General features: G+C 36.3%; 2 protein-coding genes across 5 annotated transcripts; one reads left to right on the top strand and one right to left on the bottom strand.

Moving 5' to 3' along the window:
* Positions 1–1,497: 1,497 nt before the first annotated feature.
* Positions 1,498–6,320, bottom strand: LOC104586658 (protein trichome birefringence-like 14). 4 transcript variants are annotated; one of them, XM_088890270.1, is made up of 8 exons: positions 6,220–6,243; positions 5,952–6,018; positions 5,753–5,798; positions 4,708–4,942; positions 4,257–4,466; positions 3,658–3,834; positions 3,254–3,452; positions 1,498–2,714 (listed from the first exon to the last, which is right to left on the bottom strand). In XM_088890270.1, exons 4-8 carry the CDS (start codon positions 4,859–4,861, stop codon positions 1,886–1,888), a joined length of 1,569 nt encoding a protein of 522 aa, XP_088746396.1. In that variant the 5' UTR covers positions 4,862–4,942; positions 5,753–5,798; positions 5,952–6,018; positions 6,220–6,243; the 3' UTR covers positions 1,498–1,885. The 4 variants fall into 4 exon arrangements, with proteins under 4 accessions (XP_088746396.1, XP_088746397.1, XP_088746394.1 ...); XM_088890271.1 differs by lacking the exon at positions 5,952–6,018 and having other exon boundaries at positions 6,220–6,320; XM_088890268.1 differs by lacking the exon at positions 6,220–6,243 and having other exon boundaries at positions 5,952–6,213.
* A 3,309-nt stretch (positions 6,321–9,629) lies between these two features.
* Positions 9,630–11,154, top strand: LOC104586659 (uncharacterized). Its single transcript, XM_010243957.3, has 3 exons — positions 9,630–9,788; positions 10,364–10,616; positions 10,759–11,154. Exons 1-3 carry the CDS (start codon positions 9,749–9,751, stop codon positions 11,024–11,026), a joined length of 561 nt encoding a protein of 186 aa, XP_010242259.2. The 5' UTR covers positions 9,630–9,748; the 3' UTR covers positions 11,027–11,154.
* Positions 11,155–15,468: the final 4,314 nt, after the last annotated feature.

Raw genomic sequence — 15,468 nt, 5'->3', positions numbered from 1 at the left:
TATGTGCTTAATTTTATAGGTCGAGTTTCCTTAAAATAAAATTTCACAGATCTACACATGGACAATATTTTCTTATGAAATTATTATTCATTTAAATTTTTTTCTTTTTTAGATTTTAAGTAAAATCTATAATGCATTTACTACACACTCAGCAAAATATATGATTTAGTAAGTATACTTTATTAATATAAAAGTACATTTTATTAAACATCAAATAAACAGATTTTAATATGATGAATTAAGATTTAAATTTAATGTGCAACCAATAGCAGTACTCTACAGTTTATGTTTTATTGCCTGATCTTAACATTTGGGTTTTAGAAAGAATGTATTATAGAGATTCTAATACAAAAAGTAGTAGCACTTAATAAACTAAATAGATAGTAACACTGGGGAACAGGATAGCATGGCTCTAATTTTAGTCACAGTTTCAAGGTGCTAACTGATTGGTTGGTATGGCCTCCTGCTGGTTTCACATCTGTGCCCCACAACATCCCACAGCTCATCCTCGCCATTTACTGGGAATATCTCCCGAGGATATACTAGAATAGATGATGTCATCATTGGGAGATGTTCTCAATACACAGTGGGAATGTGCTGTGGGACGTTGTGGGGCACAGATCTGAACTCAGGTTTGGGATCAAATCCTGCCTGCACCAGGGTTGGGGGATGGGCTACTCCTGTTGTGTAGTCCCGTGGAGCAAGTAAAAGTTTATAATGCTTTATCTGCTTTACCCTGGAAATCTCCTACTAAACTGTTTCCTTAAAGAGTGTAGAGAGTTGTTATGGGTTACGCCCAAGAAATTCCTCAGTGATCAAAACGAGTATCAAGGAACTGTGGTATGAGAACATTGTCCAAACAGCTCAGCATTGGACAAACCTACAATAACTAGAGGTTATTGGTTTTTTTTTTTCTTTTTCTTTTGAGTTTTGATACAAGAGGTTATTGGGGGCGAATTTCTAGTGGCACAGAATAAAGGAGTTCTAATTTGGCACATGGAAGAGATGAAAAAGATAGGGATCTAAGTTTTAAGTCTAGATTGTGTCACTGGTGGAAAATGTACTGGAAATAGCAGCTATAACCAGAGAAAAAATTAAGACCATAGTAGATAAAAAGAATCATTTATTCTGTCTTTCTTTTAATCCAGGGGCGCAATGGTAAAACTTGGGTTGACAAGCATGAGAATGTTGGTTCAAGTCCAAGAGCAACCCTTTTGTGCAAAAATGAGGCCAAAAACTAGGTATGTATCCAGAAAAAAGAATTCCATTCTAAGAGAAGCCACAAAAGAATCAAACAGCTTTCATCTTTCAAATGGTCCTGTAAAGAAGGTACTTATAAAAAAAAAGGTTCTGTAAAGAAGGAAAAACAATCTGCAGAAGAGAGTATGGAGCATCATTTGTTTGGGGGTAAAAGAGTATGGAAAACCAATTGGGTGTTCAGATATACATGAAATTAAATCATTTCAACTATTCTTTAACGACATTTGAAGCCACAACTTGATCTTTAAGAGAAAAAATAGTAATTACTTAAATTTATTGAAACCTCAAAAGGTTTCATTTTACATGTTCTCCAACAATATGAAATGGCTCCATTTCAGATGAACCGGTGCTCTCAAGTGAAATGGGAAAATATAATAAGACCATTTCATCCTAAGTGGTTCCCAAACACTCGTGAACATCCCATGGGCCATAATTTCGTGGACCTAATTAAGTATTGGGTGCCAAACCCCTCCTCTTAACACCACATATGAGGATAGATCATCATTATGGTCAAATGTTTTATCATATCCAGTGCTTCAGGTCTGTATCCTCAAGAGATTGAGATGTCTCCTTCCCAGGCAGAGATTTTTTTTTTAAAGACTTGATTGAGAAACTGTCATTTGGCCTATAATTGTGCAAAGAGTATCTCATTCCATGTATCAGGAATGCCTGGTAAACACCAATGCAAGCAATCCTGGACACCAGGTGTTGCTTTAATGCTGTACTTGGAAATGTGGCCCTCATCTCTTAGCTTGGAGAGAGCAGTTATGTCCAACAACTTCACATTTGTCCCCTTCACAGCCCCCTCAGCCACAGTATCACTGGATTTCTCTTGCAAAACTTCCTTTCCTCCAGCCAATGGAGTGGTATTCTCGCAACTTCCCCCTGAATCCCACTCCCCATTGAAGAAATGCCTAGGTGAAATAGTCCTGAAGAATGATCTAAGCTGTGGATGTTTTGGAAGTTGCAAATCTAGCCACTTGACAACACTATATATTGTGAAGTTCTTGGCACTTCCAATAGTTGCAAGCTTCCCATTCGTATTGGGAACACCTCCAACGTGCATGATCCACCTATTTGCTCTAAGCTTCCCTCTGTTCCAATGGTGTCCTGTGTTGAGGACCAGGACATCAAACCTGTGAAGGTAACGGCGCAAGAATGCTGCTGGGCGATCAAGGTGCATTGCATAGTCAGTGGCTGGGTCCTTGATATTAAGAGGCTCCAAATCACAGAGGCTTGCAGACCAGTAATAGAGGATAGTAGTATTGGTGCTTTGGAACCGATAAGCCCAACCCTCAGGCCGTGTAGCATGGCGAGCTTTGACAAGACCATACTCCTTTCCAACATCAATGACATCTGGTCTATCTTTGCCACCTGTCACCATGCACATTAGCGATTGGAACTGCTGCCTGCCCAGTGAATCCCCGACGAAAGCTACAGTCTTGTCCTGCATTCTGGAGTACAATATCACCATCTAAGAAATTGAATAAAATATAATTTCAATAAGAAGGAATATAATTTCACCAAAAAATAATAATAAACAAAGACCATGGGTTCTAATTCAAGCTACAAAATAATGCAACTCAATAACAACTATATCAAATAAGAGAAGGAAATCAACTGAGGTTCAGCAACACCACCACCGTGTCTAACAAGCCCATTAGTAAGAAAGCAAATCTCAGGATCCAGGTTATGGGCCAGCATAGCTTCTCTAATCAACCAGATAAGCAGCTGAGGTTCACCGTCCATAAATGCCTTTCCACACACCCAAGGGACACACGGTTAGGTCTTAAGCATTCAAATGACACTTCTTTTAGAACCTGTCATGTTTCTGAATACCTAAAATGGTGATAAGCCAGAGATACATTGGAGTTAGGAAAATCCTGACAAGGTTTCCTAGCTAAATATCAATTTTTAAATGCATCACTCTACAGAAGGACCTCCATTGCAGAGAAATTCAGAGTTGTATCCTTCTTAAGGGACAAAAAGGTACCTTCTCAAAAATTTAGATTCTTCAAAGTTTGGCATTTCACAATTTTCTGGCTGCCATCGAAAACTCTCATAGGAAAAGTCTGTGCGCTGGGTCAACCTACAAGCCCACATCTCTGACAGCCAGCGCTTGCAACCAAACCCAGAATACAATGGTCGTTTATTGTCCACGACCCATCTTCCCCTTGCATAATTACAGGGTGCTGCATTGGATCAAAAGCATTTAATAATTACCAAGGACAAAAATAAAATACTGCAAGTTGCATGTAAATAACACCAAAATTATTTGCAGAATGAATCTGCTTCCCCAACTAGAACGAATTACCAGCACAAGCAAACATTATAGAGAAACAGCACCATAACAGAATAGCAGTTTAAGAGATGTTCCTTAATTAACAAGGACTTCACCTTTCTCCTCCACAAGAGTCCCTGAACTCCCATCATCCTTTCCCTTCACAGAAGAGGTGTTGATTTTATGAACCATTGTTGCTACTACCTCGACATTTTTCACTTGTTCAGATCCATCTTTTTCTTCTAGGCCTGGTTTGAGTGTCAACCCTTCCCTTAATGCATTTGGTAAAATTTCTGTGCACCAAAAAGAAAACCCAGAGGGTTAACATGGAATCAGGGGTTTCATGATTATCTTTGCTTTTGATGTTGGACACAACAACAAGCTGAATGCAGTGGGCCATCCAAATAGGTGTTCTGTTAAATTAATGGAAAAAGAAATAGAAGCCTTCATTCTTGACGATTCCCAAATGACACTTATGAGATTATGATAACAATCTTACAGTAACAGGCCAAATAACTAGGAATCTCCAAGTACCAGAACAATGATTCTGGACTATGTCCAAATCAAGAGTTGCTTATGAACTGAAGAATCCAGATTGATCACCATAAGCATAAAGCATGAAGCAAAGATAGGTATTATCAAACCAAAAGTTGCTCAAAGTTGAAATTAGACAAACTAAAGAGCAAAAATTATAAGCACAAATAAGACATACTACCTTTCTTCTCAAAGGAGGGTCTAGTTGGATTACTATCATTTTTACTCTTTTCAGGAGAGTTCATGTTTGTAGGTGCTACCACAGAGAAGCTTTGTTCCCCATGCTCAGTTATCGTTTCTTTGTTTGGTTCTGCATATGATAAATCTTCCTTAACATAGACATCTGAGTTTGAAGATGTTGCGCTCACAAGAGGTGTGCCCATGAGTATTTCTGCACCACCAGCAGAAAACACAATGGTAAATGTTATATAGTGCCCGTTTTGGATGCCTTCTGTAGTTTCTAAATTCATTTCAAGTCAAAATTGTCATCCAGAAAGCAAAACTAATAGTTTAATATTTACGTCAAATTGTCTAATTCTCTTAACTCTGTTACTTACATCCTCAAATGTATCCAAGTATTAAAAATGAAAGAAATTATATTAATTGGAAATGATATATGAGTGGATATTAACCTGAAGAAGGAATTGAGAGCAGGCTTTGAGGTGGAAGCAATGTGGTGAGAAGTGGCGTTTTTTCCCATGCCCAGATAAGGATGGTTGTGCAAGCCATAGCAACAAGAGTGAGAGATAGTTGTTTCCCCTTCAAACCATAAAGCCATCGTTTCATCCTTATATGCCCAAAATTTTATTTTAAAGGCATTCAAGTGTCACCAAACACAAGAGGTTTCCTTCAGCGTCTTCTACAATCCTGTGTAGAACACAAGAGAATAATAGTTCATGAAATATGTACAACCCAGGAGGAACATGCCAATCATTCTAAATTTCAAATATTGAAGTTGGAAACTTTGAAATCACTAAACATTCATCTGGACTACTTAAAAGGAAAATAAAAAGTAAAGGAAGAATGCTGGAAAAATAAAGGTACAAGAACATAGATTGTCCAAAAAAAATGAACATCCAAGGTGCATCTGGAGGATAGTTTAAAGAAGCTCTCACAAGCTGATCTCTCTACCAAACCAGAAATAACTATTATATAAGATTTCGTTCTGGTCAACAGGTTTTGCTAAGCAATAAGTTGGTTCTTGCTCATGTCTGTCAACAATGTACTTTATTGAACATAAGTTCTTTGTTATCACAAAAAAATGCATACTGGATACTTGACATGAAATTGTTAGCCTGTAGAACTACCTTAGAGAATAGGACTCGACTCAATAAAAGCCTTTGTCCCAATCATGTTGGGTCAGCTAACCCAGAGAATCTAAAAGATAATAACAGAGTGTATTTCTATAATGTCCATAAACAAGCTCATAAATGTCCTGCTGGTGCTGTTAAACATGTTTGAATCATGTTTATCGCATTAGTCATATGCTCCCCTAATTTAACAGTGGATATGGCACTGAACAGACCGAAATAGCAGAACAGGTTCATGTAGCCAAACCCATATAGTTGGAGAAAGGTTTAGATGATGATGGCATATGCTCCCCCTAAATTAATCCTGCAAATGATTTGTCTTGCTAATAGGAAAGAAATTCTAATGGTGGAGAACTTTAGCTCTTACCAGTAAAAGTATTAAACTTCCTACCAGAATTTCTTCAGAGGAGAACCTGCCACAAAATTTCAGAACTCAGAATGCTGTAATGTTTTTTTCTCCAGCACAAATTTACGTGTTCTTAGTAAGAAATGGATAATTCTATGCATTATCCAGGAAGAAAGAAGAAAAACACAAACTAAGAAAACAAGCAACATTGCATCCTAACCTAAAAGCAGAACAAGCTAGAAGAAAAACAAGCTAAGACCCATTTCTGAAATCCTGTTCAACAGTGTCTGCAATGAAGTTAATGGAAGCTTAGCTCCAGAAGAACCAAGATACAGACATACCCTGATAAACCGAAAGAAAAAAAAAGCCGAACCAAATCTCGCTGGAGTTGCAGAAGATGGGGAAATTAAGGGTAAAGAGTCCAAGAGAATATAGCAACAGAAATTAGAAATGAAATAAAAGGAAGTCAAAAGCCAGAAGACTCTCACACAGAAAGAGAGGTGAAACCGTACAGAAGAAGGCGAAAGTTGACAATCACGAGAACCAAGTATTCATCAACTTATTACCAGAAAGAAAAGAAAATAAAAATAGATAAAAGCCATCCACAATTCCACTTGAGCAACATAACTCATTCCGACACAAACGACAAACTGGAAATCAATTCATTAACAGCCGTCAATGCTGTCTTGACTCTGTTTGCTTGACGCGTACTCACTTCCAGTCACATGAGTGGAAACTTTTCGCCACCTTATCCCTGTGAAAAGGCACGGATGTAATGTATAAATTCCAATCTGACGTTCCAGAATTCTATTAAATGGTATCGTGACGTGATCCAATAAACTCAGCGATATGCAAATTAGTATGGTACGGAACGAAAAGGTATGTTACCAGAAAAACATTAACCAATCAGAAACGTTGTTAATTTGAATGAATAGCAGATGATCGGTTAACACTTGTTGAGTCATTCCGCATTCGACTCATTCCATTCGTTATATACAATAGTAAAGTCAGTTCCAGTTGAATTTATTAATATAAACTCCGTACAGAATATTACAGTAAGTATTTGGCTTGGTGGAGACCCCCACTATGTATTCGGGTGTGTCATGTGGAATGTTAAACAAAAATTTTCATCTGATTTAGACGATTAAATTAGGTTTGATCTGTCATTGAACAACCCGTTTTATCTGGAGCTTCGGCAATAGGAAGACTTTTGTGATGGCGTGTCGGGGCTGGCTTTTTTTATTGGAATTAGAACAATAAATTATAATTAATTTGTTTTTTTGTAAGGGATATGACATATGACCTAACTTGTTGACAAAGTTAGAGTGGGATTAGTTTTTTAGTAGAGTATGTATGAACTTTGAATGTAGAATTTTTTTTTTTCTTTTTAATATATGAATCTGGTCTGGTTTGCATCCCTAAATTGGTCTCTAAAATGAGTATAAGAGAAGGAGGTGAACGATGGCGTAAGACCGCGATTTCATGGAAATGACAAGTGGCTAATTCAGTCAACAACAGTTTTATAGATGGAAATTGGAAAGAGGTGGCAACGAGCCGAATTATTGGAACTCGGCTTAGCTCAGTTTCAATCGAGCTTGGAGCCGAGCTCGAGTACGATTCACATGCTCAATTAACAAACGAGTCTGCTCGAATATATATGATATAATAAAAAAATTATAATTCTTAATTTTTTAAATATTAAATAGAAAATATATTTGCTTGAACCGAATCAAGCTCGAGTCTTATATACAACAGTCTCAAGCCGAATTCGAGCTTTATATTATTCGGCTCGATTTCGATCGAATCCACCCCTAATTGGAATGACCAACAGTTTTTTAGCAGAAAACTGGAATTCGTTTGCCAAATAGGCCAGTTGGCTTCTTCAAGATTTAGAATTGTTTATATTTTGTCAGGTTGCTCTCTCCCGGTTCGGGTTGGGTGACTTGATCGGGTTCATATCCGCCTAGTGGATTTTTTTTTTTTTTTTGTTTTGTTGAGAAATGGACTTTGAAACGAGGATGCATTTTGTAATTTTACAACTTGTACGGATAAGAATAGCGTAGTAGGATGTGGTAATAAACTAAATTTGATCCTTCCTAGTCCTGACCACCATATTGTTTGAAAGAATGTGTACCATCAATCTCGTAACCCAACCTGTCCACCCTCAAATGTGTAAAGAATAGTTAGGGTTAGGGTGGCTTTTGCATTTTCATGTACAGGGAGCATTTATTGTTATAGACTTAAAAAAAAAAAAAAATACTGGTTGGGAGGTCTAGTGAGCTGGATTCTTTAAATACCTTTCCAAAAACCAAATTTTGAAAAAGGAAAATTGTCTAAAACTCACCATGAGTTTTTAGTATTTCTCTTAAACTCACCACAACTTTTAAAAATGTCAAATCTCACCATGTCACTAACTTGACGTTAAACAGACTAATGGGTGTTAATATTTTACCATTTTAACCTTCATAGAAAAATATAAAATACATGCAAAATAAATTAACGGTGTTATTATATTACCACTTTAATATTTAGACATGAAAAAGGTAAAAGTTCAAAAACATATTTTCAAATATAAAATACATAAAAACATCGAAATTACAAAAAATATAAAAAAAATTATAAAAATTGCAAACAAAATAAAAAATTATTTTCAAATTATAGAAACTATAGAAATTAAAAAAAAATCAAAAAATAAAAATTGTAGAAAAAACACCAAAAGTTATAGAAAACACAAAAATTGTAAATAAATAACAAAAATACAGGAAAATTTATAGATTGTAGAAAATAGAAAAATGTAAAAAAACAGAAACTATAAAAAACATTGGAAATTATAACAAAACATTAAAAATGCAAAAAAAAAGATAAAAGAAAATTGAAAATTGAAAAAGACCATTTTTCTTCTAACTCACCATTCAAAGGTAATTTGGTCATGAAAATTGTTATTTATGCTAACATGGACACCTCTATTAAGAAGCATTAATGGTGCACTAAGTGCACTAACGGAAGGTGAATTTTGAAAAATTAAAACTTACTGATATGATGAGTTTTAGACATTTTGAAAAGTTGGGAGTTTAGAAATATTGAAAACTCATAGTGTGTTTCAGACAAATTTCCTTTAAAAAAAAGAATATATTTTTACTGATAAAGCTATCGATAGTTCGATACTTGAACCACGGTAAGTCTTCAACTGCAGAAGAGGGCCACAAGGGACCCACACAACAAACAAACACGGCATTTTCACTCTTGATAGAATGCTTATTCTGAGAATAAGCACTTATTTGAGAATCACAAATTTTTGGGGTTATTATGAAGTGTCTATTCAGTAAGTGTTTATTTCTTTTATGGGCCCATCTCGGCCCATCGCATTATTTTTAAAAGACCTATACTACCCCTAGTTTAAAATAAAATAAATTTGAAAGGCGATATAAGCACTTTTTGCTTCTGGTCCATCCACTGTTCCAAATGAAGCTAATTGGTGTTTGGAATGGATTCATTCGTTTTCATACCGAGCCTTTCCCACGGACCCCACCTTTGGTGGCCTCAAGTCAATTACGTAAGATGCTGAATCAAGCCCTTGATCTTGGATAACCGGTCAGCGGACGGAGCGGATCACAAATTTTGAGCCGATGGAGGGGACACGTAGGGGTGAGCACTATTTGATTAAAACCGAATTTTCAAATTTATTACCGGTTTTGATTTTCAAATTTGAAAATTCGGTTAACAAAAAAAAAATCCAAACTGAATTTCATTGCGGGATAACTCAATATATATAGATGGAATTCGATTTTAATCAAAAAACGGAATAAGAAATTTGGTTTATTAGGTTCTGTTTTCAACCGAATAAACCGAATGCCAACCCCAAACGCGCAGTCTGCGTGCCGTTGTTTTTACGCCGCAGCACGTTTTTGTCAACTGTTTGCATTTGCCTTCAATATATTACTATTATTTAGGGGACTACTAGGCTGACTAGCCAGCCCCATATCCCAAAACAGGCCGAAGCTTTCTGCGGAAAAATCAATGGCGGACCGAAAACCCGAGCCTGGAGATTCTTCCTCAGGTATTCCTTCTCATCATTTCCCCATAAGTCTCACTTTTCCTTCGGAATTTCATCGTGGATTCTCTGTTTATCTGATTAAACTGCATTTGAATTCTCATGGCGACAAGGTTTGATGGCTTGAGAGAAAGACTTTGAAAGTTTTTCCTCTTTCCCTTATTAGTTACCTGTTTCCCTTGGTTTCTCCCATGGATTAGAGAATTTTGAGATTTCTCAAAGTTCTAGTTGATAGGTTTGTGCCCAAATGATTTTATTCCTATCTGGGTATGTCCTTTATAAGAGTAAATCCTTTACGCCATTTATGGTGTCTGTTTTATCAATTCCTGTTAACTCCGTCTGCACTGCCGTCATGGTTTTGATCGCTATAAATCCTCTTTATCCCTCATCTTTTTTCTTTTTTTGTAAATTCTCAAATTTTTAACATGTTTCTAAGAGCCCATCTTAATTTAGCTTAGTATTTTTTTTTCTTGAATTTATTGCAATTTTCCCTGTTGCTCAAGCACGCTATCCTTTAAATTCTTTGAACGGAACCAGGCCGGGAGAAATTCTTAATATATATATTTTTTTGGTCTTGCTAGAGAAAGATATAAAAGGACCTAATCTGATTGAAAGAGTGAAGGAAGAGATAGAAGCAATAGTGCACTCTGAGAAATCACCACATCATCACAAGGAAACTCATGGAAGAAGTGATGATATAGATGAGAACACCCCAATTGATGAAGTCAAAGGTCCAGGTTTCTTTGAACGGGCAAAGGAGGAGATTGAAGCCATTGTTGAAGCAATTCACCCAAAAAAAGAATCCACCGGCCAGAAAAATTCTACTTCCTTGGGGTAAAAGGAGAGGCTAACTATAAAATCAAGAATGTTTTTTATTTGCCTAGCAAAAAAAAAAACAAAAAAAGAATGTTTGTGTTCCTTTTTCCGATAAACATTTTGTATAAATTTAACTTATTATTGTAATTTGAATGATAAGATTCCTGCCAGAGAAAGATGTAAAAGGACCTAATCTGATTGAAAGAGTGAAGGAAGAGATAGAAGCAATAGTGCATTCTGAGAAATCACCACATCATCACAAGGAAACTCATGGAAGAAGTGATGATATAGATGAGAACATCCCAATTAATGAAGTCAAAGGTCCAGGTTTCTTTGAACGGGCAAAGGAAGAGATTGAAGCCATTGTTGAATCAATTCACCCAAAAAAGAATCCACCAGCCAGAAATAAATCTACTTACTTGGGGTAAAAAGAGAAGCTAGATATAAATTCAAGGATGTCTGTGTTCCTTTTCTGATAAACATTTCTCTAGATTTAACATATTGTAATTTGAATGATAAGATTCATATATTGAAATTCCTTTTTTCAGCCTTTCAATGTCGTTAGCTTCATTTGAGCTGAAGAATTTATGTTCAGAAAATTTTGATTGGTTTTCTATTTCCATTCTTGTTGAGCATCAGCTACTGTCAGTGGATTTGGGATTGGAAAGATTACCTTTGGTTCAGGCAGGTAATGTTCTAGTACCCATTAGAAACTAGTCTTGAGTGATGCAGTCAGGCTCCAAGGAGCAGCTTTTATTATTTATTTACATTAGTTGATAAATCAGGTTGAGGTTCCACAAACAGCTGATCCAGTGAGGAAATTTTTCATGATCCAGCTATAATATGCATGGGAGTAGGAGGCTGTTTAGAACATCTGCATTTTGGCTTGGCACATCACCCTTTAAACATGCGTTAGGTTTCAGCTAAGTGGTTCATTCTTGGATGGTGAAAAGAGAGCTTTCTCTTTTTCCTAAAGAGGGTATTCAAGGCAGTATTGAGGGCTTACATGTATATAGCAAAATAGAACAAAATTTTAGAAAGGCAATACTTTCTAACCATGTGGAGAGTTAAATAACATGCCAAAACCAGACTATCAATTTGATAGGCACATTCTATTGGTCACGTATATATTGTTGGTATCCATGTAAGCTCCCAATACTGCCAACAATATTGAAGGCGCAGGTTGTTCAACAAGCTTTGATTTCTGACTTTTAGTATGCTAAGGAAGTTTTGGTCAATAAGGATCCCTTGATTTAATCTTCCCAAGTTTCGTGATTAAGATGCAGTAGGATGGTAGTTGATTAGAGTTTAGATTGTTCTTGGGAGTGAAGGTGGTTAAATGGCTGGATGCCATATGTAAATCAAAATAAGGATTTTTTTCCCTTCTGATAGGCAGCGAGCTAGTTTTTATAGGCCAGTTGGTAAATATGAGCTTTCAACTAAGGACTTCCCCAGTATTCCCAACTGAGCAAGCTGGTTTTTTCTGAACCCTTTATATGTTCATTTTTCCACTAGGAGGTTGGCATCCCTACACATTTAATGAAACATTCATAGCTTGTGCCAATTTCCTAGGCAGGTGTCTACAGTAGACTCCCTGAGTTACTTTTATGTCTTTTATAAGTTGAGGATATTGTGCTCTCCCTTTCTCATATGGGTCCATAAATATTTAATTTGGGATTCAATTAACCTTCTACTATCAGACAAGTTTTTTCTCTGTCTATATGGTTCTACTTTTGATTCCTTTTTATTATTAGGATGGTAGTCATATATTTCTTCATCATCACTTACCCGCTATATCATGACAGATGGATGGGAATTGTTTGAAACTTTGAACCTGAAATGAGTTTCTGGATGGTTCCAAATGATGCAAATTACTATACCCTGATCACATTTTGCACAAGCTGAGATACACCTATATTATCTGGGCCATGTCAAATTGATTTGACCGACTCAATTTGAATAAAGCTGCATAAGCTGAGATTCACTCCCAATTTGGAAATACAATATAGCGTTTTGTAGGTAAGGCATTGCCCCTTCTTAACATGGTAGTATGATATCATCATTATTGAAAAAAAAAAAAAAAAGAAATTCGTTCATAGATTGACCATAGACTTTTCCGCTTACTTTTCTTATTTTGTGCAAAAAAAAATCCTGATGGAATTTTAACAGTAATTACTATTCTCTACATTCACTTACCAAGCTCCTCACTAGGACTTTAATTGAAATTCACAACTATAATATTAGTTTCATTTGAGTGGAATATCTTATGTTACCATCCTCGGTGATATTTATAACTTGGAAATCTATTTGACATGTGATGCATGATTCTGAAGACTTAAGAACTGTTGATTGGAATTTGCTGTGTAATTTTGTTGGAATGCATCAGCATTACATCAATATGATGTTTCAGGTGCTTTATGAGCCAATCAACTTTAAATAGTGAGGGTTAGCCTTGGGTTTCACATGCCAAATTACAAGTTTCTATTTTGAATCTTGGTTTTAGATAGAGATAGAAGAAAAAGAAAGAGAGAAGACAAGATGTGTCTCGAACAGAGCAAAAATCAGCCCCTCAACTTAACTGATTCACTTGAACAAAAGAACAAGATAGGGTAAAGAACTACCTTCTTAGAGTAGCTGACCCATATACTTAATATCAAATGACACAACTACTTTCCACATCTCTTGATATTACTTCTAACAGTTTCATTATATGCTGCTTGTATCATGTATTTCAGCTTGGGGAGTAGGATTTGTTTTACCAAGTTAAGTTGGTGGTTTTGTTGGAAATAAGTAGGAACAGTTGTTGGGATGTTCAAATTATATTTGTTCAGCAGTTAGTTTCTTTAAGGTTTGGGATGTGGTATTCCTAAGAAGACTTCCTATTTTGCATGGGAGATCTTGGAACTCTTACATGGACAAAACCTAGTTGATCAGTGATCATGATATTGAAAGTTAGGACTGTCAACAGGTCGGGTCTGGGCTGGAACCAGCTGGAACCAAAACCGACCCAACATGAAATGTTGAGGACCTGGACCCAATAGGGTCTGTAATTTTTGGACCCAGAACCGAACCGATCAATTCTCAGGACAATTGAGTCTGACCCGACAGACCTGATTATTATAAATAAAAAATAAATATTTATGTTTAATATATATATATATATATATATACACACACACACACATACACACTAGGTGGAATCAGTTCAGGACTAGGTGGAACTGGTTTCGAACTGATAGTAATCAGGACCCGGGCCCGTCAGTTCTGGTTCCTAGAACCAGAATCGGCCCAATCAGTTTGGGTTCATCGAGTCCATCGGGCCGGACCCAACAAAAAAGGTTCACTTCTAAGCATAGCTTTTATGGGAAGCCCCTAGTAGAAAAAGCGAACTATTTGTTGAAAATGAGATGGCCACTGAAGTTAGTGGTTGGCTTTATCATGTTTCCGCATCCTATAATCCTTAGAATGAAAATGTCGTTTATTGCCCAAGCAGTAGTTGGTTATGTTATTGGCTGTTCTTTTCCCTCTTTTTGAATTATTTTGGAAAGGAACATGCACATACCCGAATGAAGCCACTCTCTTTTGCGTGCAGTCAAGCTTTGAATTAGTGACTATTCCTTCTTGTACTAAGTTTTGCAAATGATGCAGCTTCATTGAAACTTCCTATGCTTTGCTCACAAGGACAAAATCCAAGTCATAGGAAATTTCTCCATATGAGATAGGCAGATAGCTTACACCTCCTAATGTGATTAAACTTTTATTTTTTTTTTCTTTGATAGTTCTCCTAATGCGATTAACCTGATACTGGCAATACCGCCATGTGCAAAAGTGCTAATTGGAAGCAAGATTCTATTAGAAAGTGATATATCATAGAAGTTGGGGCTCTTTGGTTAGGTTGCATTTCTGAACTGGTATTCCATCTGAAAGTATGGATGGTGCACCGAGCTGCTAACTGCTAAGTGGGGTTTTACGATGGAAAAGGATATTTGCATACCTCCTCTTAGTGCAATAATATCGTTTTCCATGACCAAAACATGTTGGTAAAATCTGTGGGAAAATTAGGTCTTTTTTTCACCTTCTTTTGTCCCCTTTCCTTATTAGTCAATTGATAAATGGTCTTACGAAAATTCAAGAGAAGAAAGCTAAGAGAAAAGGGTAACAATTTTGTGGGATAAGTATATGCTTTCTGATCTTTTAGCTGAAATCTCCTCTGGAATTGGGGTATCTCACTTCTTTGATTCAGCATTGCCTGCCAACTTCTTCAAGCTTGTCAGACAGAAATATAAATTTTAGCATTTTGGTTGCCATCTGCTGTGAGACCATTATCTTTAGTTATAAATAAAATTTGAGCTCAAATGTCATATCTCCATTACTAATGACCGGAACAGGTGCATTTTCTTGAAATCATGAAATACCCTCGTTTGTATCGTTTCTATGCAACTAACAATGGCTCAATTGAGAACTCCGAGCTAGCTCGCTGGTAAAGTCACCTGTTGGCTGCTGGTTGTGTCAACCGAAGCTTTGAAAACTGCACCACTCAAGTCGTTTTCTGAATAGGGAGGTTGGACTTCTTGGCAGGAGAACGGAGACTCTTGAGTCGTGGCATTCATATCATATGTTCCTCAACAATCCAGGTTCAACCTCAAGAATGAGTCAACACCAGGAAATTTTTTATCCAATTGACCGTCATTTGAATCAATGTTTAAAATTTTGATATGATTCGCCCGATATAATACAATATAGGGTGTATCGTATCGTATCTTTGAAAAACAGATTTAGGATATATATATATATATATTTATATATATATATATATATATATGAAAATTGGGCATCTCATCTTTTTTCATGTATATCGGACTCGTATTAG

The sequence above is a fragment of the Nelumbo nucifera genome, chromosome 6 (assembly GCF_055504915.1).
Source record: "Nelumbo nucifera cultivar China Antique chromosome 6, China Antique-T2T, whole genome shotgun sequence".
NCBI classification, from domain to species: Eukaryota; Viridiplantae; Streptophyta; class Magnoliopsida; order Proteales; family Nelumbonaceae; genus Nelumbo; species Nelumbo nucifera.
This window is presented reverse-complemented; position numbering and strand designations above follow the sequence as displayed.

Bases quoted from the DNA above. Each gene is read 5' to 3' on its own strand.
- LOC104586659 (XM_010243957.3), top strand. From the start codon at position 9,749: ATGGCGGACCGAAAACCCGAGCCTGGAGATTCTTCCTCAG. The intron at 9,789-10,363 runs GTATTCCTTCTC...TGGTCTTGCTAG, and splicing joins GCCTGGAGATTCTTCCTCAG to AGAAAGATATAAAAGGACCT. The intron at 10,617-10,758 runs GTAAAAGGAGAG...TTGAATGATAAG, and splicing joins AAAAATTCTACTTCCTTGGG to ATTCCTGCCAGAGAAAGATG.
- LOC104586658 (XM_088890271.1), bottom strand. From the start codon at position 4,861: ATGAAACGATGGCTTTATGGTTTGAAGGGGAAACAACTATCTCTCACT. The intron at 3,835-4,256 runs GTAGTATGTCTT...TTTGGTGCACAG, and splicing joins ACCCTCCTTTGAGAAGAAAG to AAATTTTACCAAATGCATTA. The intron at 3,453-3,657 runs GTGAAGTCCTTG...GATCCAATGCAG, and splicing joins GACTCTTGTGGAGGAGAAAG to CACCCTGTAATTATGCAAGG.